This window comes from Branchiostoma floridae, chromosome 4 (genome assembly GCF_000003815.2).
Source record: "Branchiostoma floridae strain S238N-H82 chromosome 4, Bfl_VNyyK, whole genome shotgun sequence".
Lineage (NCBI taxonomy): Eukaryota > Metazoa > Chordata > Leptocardii > Amphioxiformes > Branchiostomatidae > Branchiostoma > Branchiostoma floridae.
The window spans coordinates 18606378-18615095 of record NC_049982.1 but is presented as its reverse complement, the minus strand read 5'-3'; the positions used below and the strand labels follow the sequence as shown (position 1 = coordinate 18615095).

The following is an 8718-nucleotide window of genomic DNA, read 5'->3' as shown; positions in this document are numbered from 1 at the left end:
TATAGAACGTTTTGTTAAGTCATACTTATTTGAATTGCTCCAATCCTCAACCACAAAAGACCATTGCAAATTATTAATCAGAAAGACCATTTACAATTATTCTAGACTACAACTAATATCTTCCTTCCAACTGTGCAAGTTCATATGGATCAGGGTCATATTTTCAGGTCCTTAAACCAATTTAACGAATGTTTAACAGTTGAGATCTTAATGTTATCGCCCGTGCCTGTGTTTTATAACCCTATTAGGTGATAATTACTTATGAAGAAAAAAGGCGTAGATTTGTCCAGATTTTGACATCTTGTCAATGATCCAGGAGGCAGCTTCGATGTGGTCGGCGGGGAACAACAACGTTCAGGGTAAACCTACAATTACATAATTCATGCATGATAAAGGATGCTTAAGTTCACATATTTACCTTCAACATGCATAAGATATTGAGAGGTGGGCAGTGCCTTCAGTCGGGAGTCTTAAGGACAAACATAGAAGTACAGTTACCATGAAAATAATTTATAACACGCGAACACATATTCTTATTTTAATGCGACACGTCTGTGCTTTTAGACTCAGCTAACTTAACTTAACTCACTTAAATTTCCCATACGATTTCTACAACACTGCCACTTTTATATTACCTTTGATACTATGTGACATGTGTACCACCAGAATCACATATCGGAAATCAGGCAATACCTTTGATGGTTACAGGTGAGGGAGATACAGGCCATGGGTTCGGCAAGGTGGAGATGGATTACATCATCCAGGCAAACAAGGGTGAGGAAGTCTTCATGTTTGTCAAACTGCTGTCCGATAGACATGGTCCTTCCATCATCAAGGACGCCAATACCTACTCTGCTATGTAGAATGATACATCAATTCATTTCTTCATATTTTTCTCTGCCTAACACATGAACAACTCTTTTGTGGTCTGTATATCGAACGAAATAGCAATGTTGAGGGTAAAATATGACTTATTTCCACAGATCTCCATCTGTTTGAGACAGACATTGAGTACTACGGACCATCGGTATGTGTTATTTCCATACAGAGTTATGTACATATATAATAACCAAGAAAATCCGACCACTTCCGATGAGTAACTAAACCTTCCACAATCTCGAATTTTGCAGACATAGAAAACACGTGCCATAAGTATTAGCTACTAATAGTAGGTGTTAACTTAAAAGTATACATTAAAAGTATACAAAAGAGATGAGCATGTTCAAGATCTTAATACAATTTAATAGGTTGTCCTATCGCCAATACAAAGTATCTATAGTTTTTTTTTCAACAACTGAACAAGAGAAATATATGTGTCATTGAGCATCCACATCACCTTGAATTACGATGCTGAATACACAAATTTCTTACCCTCTGATTTCAGAACTCTCGTAACGCCATCATAGAAGCATCCCTGTTGTGGGACTATAAGGAGATCCCCTTCGTCATCAGGCAGGGAGATTACTGTAAGTGCACGTTATTCACTCATCAAACACGGGATGCAGGAGGGGTGGCATTTCAGTTTGAGATTTCTAAATCTATTTCATACAGATATTATTGATAACACATCAAGCAAATACATCTCTTGTATAAGTTGCTGATTAAGCATAAGGATGTATTTTGACTGTCAGCTGCATCTGAGGTGTCACGTATACAAAGCGCCATGGAAGAGTTCCACCAACACACGTGCGTCCGGTTTGTACAGAGGAACGGCCAGGAGGACTACCTATATATCCAACGGCTGGATGGGTGAGCTTCAACTACATTACCTACTGTCAGTGCTAGTCTCGGAGAAAGAAAGAAACTTTCTGCAAATGAAACTGTGTTGATTTATGGAAGTAAATGTCACTGGTTGGAAACTAGTAGAGATTCAGAGGTAATGACGTCAAACATTATAAAACAACGTTTTGTCACGGAATATGATTCAGTTGATTAGATGTGTTGCTTAATCGATATATAGAACATGAATCTCTATTTCCATGCCATTGCCTATGATTCAGATGTTATGCATGGATCGGTCAGAAGCATGAAGGTGCGCAGGACGTGATTCTCGGTGACGGCTACTGCCTGGAGAAGGGAGCCATCATCCACGAGCTGATGCACGCTGTGGGGTTCTGGCACGAGCATCAGCGGCCGGACAGGGACGACTGGGTCAACATTCTGTGGGACAACATCATAGACGGTGGGCCTTGTCGCAAATCTGCCTCTGCTGTAATGACAAAATACTGGGGCCTTTGCTTTAATCTGCTGATTATAGTCCTGAAAACTGAAAGACCACGACTTGTCCTGCTGTATCGATGAAGCTTACAGATGAGGTTCTCGCGTATGAGAGAGTTATCCACAGATTGAGTCCGTATGTAGAATACGTTTATCATTTCTTTTCTGACAGACAAGAAAGGAGACTTCGAGAAGCACGCGGAGAGCGGCGTCAGTACTCTTGGGCTGCCGTACGACTACAGTTCCATCATGCACTACGGCAGCAGGTCACACAGCAAAAACGGGCAGCCGACAATCGAGGCGCTTTTCCCAACCAACGGCCTGATGGGACAGTCGGACGGCCTAAGTTCCGGTGACATCGAAAAGATCAACACACTCTACAGCTGCGGTGAGTTTGGCAGATATTTCTATGTTTTACAAAACATGCAATGCCGTGATTGCAATGTATATGTCACAGGGGAGATTGGAATCCAGGAGGATTCGGAATCCTCCTAGGGGAGATTGGAATTCCGATCTCCCCTAGGGGAAATTGGAATTCTTCTGTATTTCCAGTCTCCCCTAGGGGCATTCCAGATTCCCTAGGGGACATTGGAATTCTTCTGTCATTCTACTGCAATTCCAATCTCCCCTAGGAGAATCAAGAATTCTCCTAGCTAAGGAGAGATTGGAATTCTACCAGAACTATACTCAAGGATGTTACACTATTGTCACTTTTACAATTATACTGAAGGATACCAAACTTGTGTCACTTCTACAACGTTAACTACACTTAAGTCTTAATATTGTTGTCGATGATATGACGTTATACACTCCATTTTAGATGATATGTAAGTTATCCTACACCATGTATATATAAATGTTCTTTTTTTAATTTGTATTGTTTATGTGTTTGTCAGCAGGGCTAGCCCTTTGTAATAGCCGTAGGCTAGTTGGGCAGCCCTGGCTGTGTGTTCAGTGCAGCCAAACCAATAAATAAAAATACACTTAAGTCTGACTAGTGAAATGTACTGATCTGAATAGGTGTGAAACTGTAACATCATGAAACTGTGATTGATATTTTGGCATTTTGGCACTTTGATCACTTTTCAGTTGTTATTGTTCTTCCAAAGTTGCGAAATGATTCTATGTCAATGTTAACTACACTGAAGTCTGACTGTTGAAATGTACTAAATAGCTGTTAATTTTGCCAAATTTTGAACTGCAGGCTTTGATTGGAATATGACCTCTAAAGTATGGAGTCACTAACTTATAATGGCATATGCAAATGTGCTAATTTACATATTGGTGACATTTGCATACCATTATATAATTATGAGTTAGTGACTCAAATGATTCAGTCTACTTTCCAAAACAATTTCATCCATTCTGATTATTGGTAACATCAAAGATTGTCCTGGTAGAATTCTGGATTCTCCTCTATTACTAAATGGTTGAAAATATGATGTTTAATGAGCTATAGTATAGGATAATGTGCTATTGTACACTATAGAGAAGTATTCTTAACCTTAGATTGTCAGCAAAAATGATAAGTGTTAGATATAAAGCATAAGATATGATGATTTATTCTTAGAAATAATTATAAATCCTTTGTTGCATTGTTTGAAACTTTGAATCCATTCATGGTAGATTCAAAGATTATCCTGGTAGAATTCCAATCTCTCCTAGGAGAGATTGGAATCCCAGTAGAACTCCAGAAGGATTCTAATCTCCCCTAGGGGAGATTGGAATTCCAATCTCCCCTAGGAGGATTCCAGATTCTCCTAGGGGAGATTGGAATTCTGATCTCCCCTAGGGGAGATTGGAATTCCAATCTCCCCTAGGAGGATTCCGAATCCTCCTGGATTCCAATCTCCCCTGTGACATATATGTAAGCGAAGATGAGATATTCAATTAATGTTGGTGTTGGCGAAATCAATTTTTGGCATGCTGGATCAATGCGTGTTCTTGTCTATGTGAAAGCAAATATACAAAACCAAGAAATCGCCTTTACTGGCCCACATTTATACTAATTATAGGCAATCAGAAGTGGAGGACCGATGGCCTTTGTGGCCCTCGCTTTCCAGCTCCAGGGGCGACACCTGGCGAGTGTAACCCGCATGGCAAGTTCCCGTGCTGCTCGGCGAACGGCTATTGCGGATCCGGTACAGACTTTTGCGACTGCCCGGGCTGTGTGGACTTTACAACGGAACTTGGTAAGCTCGTTATACCAGACCTCAAACTGAACTCAGAACACTGTCTGTGCGTTGCAAATTCAGAAGTTATCGCTCATTTCATGGCAATCGATTACAAGCTTTGACCGCACTTAATCATCTCTACTTGTCTATGTCAGGATGCCCAACAGTTGTCCTGTACGGCTCCACCACCGTTCAGGTCTCCAAGATGACGTCCTTCACCATGACGGGAGCCACCCACGAGGGCCGCCCCGTGTACTTCAGCAGCGCCACCTGCGACTTCCTGTATTACTACAAGGGTGACCGGAACCTGGAGTGGTGGGTGGGGCCGGAGGTTGGGAACAACTACGGGAGTGTCTACGTCAGGGACTCCCACATCTACGCTGACGAGATCATCGGGACCTTCTTTCTGTGGGACGATCAGTGGATAGAGAACTCGGATGTGAAGATTGCCTGTTCTGGTTCGTAGAACAAACACCGTATTTGGGGATCACATATGGAACATCGCATTCGCAACATTTACTTTTTAATTACATGATACGAAAGACCAGAGCGACACGTGTGTACGCGGTGTGTGAGCAGTGCATACGCTGGTGTAAGCAGTGAGCGAGTAGTGCACACGCTGGTGTAAGCGGTGAGCGAGCAGTGCGCACGCTGGTGTAAGCGGTGAGCGAGCAGTGCACACGCTGGTGTAAGCAGTGCGCGAGCAGTGCACACGCTGGTGTAAGCAGTGCGCGAGCAGTGCACACGACTCCTACTCTTTTCGATAAAAAGGTCCTTTTTGCATTTTTGTAATTCGAGGTGGTTCATCTCCAACACGGGATCTCCAATCAAGGACATGTCAGGGGATTCGTACCCAGGTTTCTAAGGTCTGGGCCAAACACCCAACCATTGCGCCACCTCGGCGCCACACGCTCAAGTTGCATCACTTCATGGGGACTTCTGTAAGATACTATAGATAGATAAACATGTAAAATTGCAATGGTAAAGTTATTTGAATTGCCATCATTTGCAATATTGACGTAACGTCTAACCGCAAGATTTTATTTTTTTCCCCTTTCAAACCTGTTTCCCTTATTGTTTGCCTTTTGCAACCTCGCGTATCAGTTAACATTGACTGCTCTACCATGTCTACAATGTCTTCCTCGTTTGTTACAGATGACGCCCCAGCTGGTGTTGTAGTTCCACAGTCGGTAAGCGACACTACAGACGACTGTGTTAGGGTCAGTCTGCACGGTGACGCCACCTACCAGCCCTCCCGCATGACCACCTACACCAGGACAAGCCAGACCAGCGGCGGCAGGCCTGTCTACGTGAGTGACTGGGACAGCCGAGATTTTCTCTTCTTCTTCGATGACTACAATCAGTGGTGGGTCGGGAACACGATCGGACAAAACTTCGGCTTCGCCTACGTCAACGACTGCGCCATGACCCCGGACCAGATCAGGTCACAGTGGCAGCTGTGGGGCGGCGGCCAATGGCAGTATGTCCCGTCCGTTCATGCAACATGTGTCGGTACGTACATTGTGTCTTATTGCTTTTATTCGATAGTAGATACCTTTTAGGGTTAGGGTGATGATGAGGCAACAACAACGAGTATAGTATAACGCTCCTTAGAAGTGATATTGAGATTATTTAAGCGAAATAACCGTTCACGTTAGTCATGTTTGAAAAGATATGACATGCATTTCGTGTTTATCATTTTTATCGTCTTTATCTTGTCTACCGCATTTCATGTTTATGAAAAACATTTGCGCAATTTCTACCCTTCTTTCAGGCACTGCTTAGAATGGCCGTCTGTACAACCACTGGGCAACAGGGACAGGACTCATCTTTTGAAATGAGTCATGACCCTAAACAGTGTCCAAAATAAAAGGAAGTTCCTGATTGTGAGATTTTGTGACAGTGTGGATAACCGTGTCAGTTACACTCACTGACATCACGCACAAGTACACACATGAACAAGACATGTCATTAATGAGCCACTTTATTCTGCGGTCAGCAGTCTTGTGAAAATAACCCCCAGCCATCTTAGAATAGCTTGTCAATCTCAGCAGCCCGGTTTACAGTGAAAGCGACTGTAGCCTCAGCACTGGTACAGCGTGTTGATCTTCTCGATGTCCAGGTCACTGAAGCCGGTGTGCCGCCAGCCGCCCATCACTGCGCCGTTCAGAGGTTGCTGACGCAATTCAGAAATATGACACATATCAGAAACAAGCATTCAAACAATGACTCATTTAAAACCTCTACCCTTCCACTACTTTTTTTTCGCGGAACGTAGTCTTTCAACATCAACCGCTTTAACACGTAGAAACTTCAGAATCTGTTTGAGCTTGTATATGCTGTGCTTAATGATAAACTGTTCACAAAACGTCTCTCCTTTCTAAGAGCCACTGATAGATCCACTAACTTGTTAAACTCGATATCATGTAATTCATTCCGTTGCAGTGATGATATATGGCTTTGTGGCCCATTTGTGACACACACACAAACCAAGTCCCAATGTTTGGACGTACAATTTATACCTAAACTCAAAATAGAATATTGTACTTCTGCTGATATGCATGATGCGACTTAAGTTATTGTATATGTCGAAATGAATAGTCACCTTGGCTGTAATGGTCTCCAGACCGTTCTTACTGAAGACGTGACTGCCGAAGTGCATGACGGAACCGTAGTCGTAAGGCAGGTTCAGGGTACGGCCTTCAGGGTTCTTGTCAAAATCGTGGACGTGATCTACAGGAAATGATAACGGCTGATTCAATCAGCTGAAACGAGCACTTACTGTGATCAGTTCACCATCTTTCAATGGGTTATGGGTAGAGTGAAGTTGTTTCCTTTTATGACTGTAATATCATCCATTTTATAAAGATTGTATATCAAATCTAACTTTCATACAGAATATTCTACTATCTTCTAAAATAGGCTTGCACTCGCCCTACTGGAATGAAGTGTAGCGGAGAAAAAGAAAGGCCGGGGAATCAAACCTAAATGAACAATTTCTATCTATCGTAATAATGTTGAATGTCTCACCATCTTGCACGTTGTCCAGCTGTATTTCGACCCACTGGTCCCTGTCGGGACGGTTGTGCTCGTAGTGAAAGCCTATGGCGCGCATGAGGTGGTGGGTGATGGTTCCCTTCTGAAGACAGTCATTAGCGAGGGACAGCTCCTGGCGCCCTCCCTGGCGACCAACCTCGGAGTGGCAACTGGAGTAATGTCAAGGTGGTATCTCACTGCACTTTGCCCGTACCCTGGGGGCAATCCGGGGTTGGGCAGCTAGAACAGTTTATTCGGTGGCCCGAGGCACCGGTGCGGTTCACTGCGGCACTGTGTTATTTTCGACGATTTTTGAAATAATTTAGACGTTGAGTAATACGTAAAAGTATTACTTAGAAAATAACAAAATACACAAAACGTAAGGAAATCCGTTCTTCGTCTGTAATTCGTTGAGTAATCTTTCGAACCCCGCAGTGCCGGACCGGTGCTCAAAGTGCAGTGAGATACCACCTTCAACTTAGTTAAAATAATTAGTTGACACCCTCAAAATAGAAAACCATTTACCGTCCATATGTTTTGTGTTTGTTTTGAGTCTTTTGTGTGTGTATTCAAATTTTGGGTTAAAACAGCAACATTGCTCCTACCCTCCCAGTTTGCGGATGTGGATGTAGTCTTGCTCGGTGGTACGTGGTACAAACTGGATGCAGGTCTCGCTATGGAAGTCCGCCATGGCTGCCAGTATGATCGCCGCCTCAGACCCTTCCTCTGGCTTCTGGTCCGATGTAGGCTCGGCTGTGGTAGTGGTGGAGTAAAACTATCAAGACAAAGACGCGAAAATGTGGCCTATGTTTTTGGGATGAGCGTTGGCAAGATGAACATTATAGACTGAAACATACTGTGTATTTTGTACATACAAAATGTAACAAGAAAAGGTTTTAGCATAGAGTGTTTAACTTCAAGTTTATCGTACGTTATCGTGTCGTTGGCTGGTTACATTTTGAAAAGTCATTTTTACGAAGAAGAAATATAAATCGTATTCTGAAACATTTCGCTGAATACAGTATATATGATTACCTATTGCACAGACGTTACAACTCTGCATACAGTTCACTAACATGTAGGGTGGGTTGACGTCACATTCCCCGATACTGGCCCAGTGATAACAGAGCTCATGGTTATCCTGACACGTAGATGCTGAAAGAAGGAAAAATCTACAGTTTATCATACAGTACCCAAGGAGTACTCAGTTTTTCCTATTTTGACCTCCTTGACAGTACTCAAGCAATATTGGGTAATATGACCGCAATATGAACAACAAGCAAAGATATAC

The 8718-nt window shown here is 42.8% G+C and overlaps 2 protein-coding genes across 2 annotated transcripts in view; one reads left to right on the top strand and one right to left on the bottom strand.

Moving 5' to 3' along the window:
- The first annotated feature begins 698 nt into the window (after positions 1–698).
- LOC118413603 (zinc metalloproteinase dpy-31-like) lies at positions 699–6250 on the top strand. The gene is made up of 10 exons (XM_035817129.1): positions 699–774; positions 984–1027; positions 1385–1466; positions 1632–1749; positions 2001–2182; positions 2390–2605; positions 4233–4409; positions 4547–4849; positions 5547–5903; positions 6166–6250. The coding sequence occupies exons 1-10, from the start codon at positions 699–701 to the stop codon at positions 6174–6176; spliced, it is 1566 nt and encodes a 521-aa protein (XP_035673022.1). The 3' UTR covers positions 6177–6250.
- Positions 6251–6359: 109 nt separating this feature from the next.
- The window catches only part of LOC118414064, a 4964-nt gene continuing 2605 nt past the window's right edge, over positions 6360–8718 (bottom strand). Inside the window, exons 6-10 of the mRNA XM_035817826.1 lie at positions 8463–8582; positions 8033–8180; positions 7422–7597; positions 6997–7124; positions 6360–6567 (exon numbers count right to left, since the gene is read on the bottom strand). Of these exons, the coding sequence (XP_035673719.1) occupies positions 6475–6567; positions 6997–7124; positions 7422–7597; positions 8033–8180; positions 8463–8582 (665 nt within the window). The 3' untranslated portion in view covers positions 6360–6474. The remainder of the gene's footprint in view (positions 6568–6996; positions 7125–7421; positions 7598–8032; positions 8181–8462; positions 8583–8718) is intronic.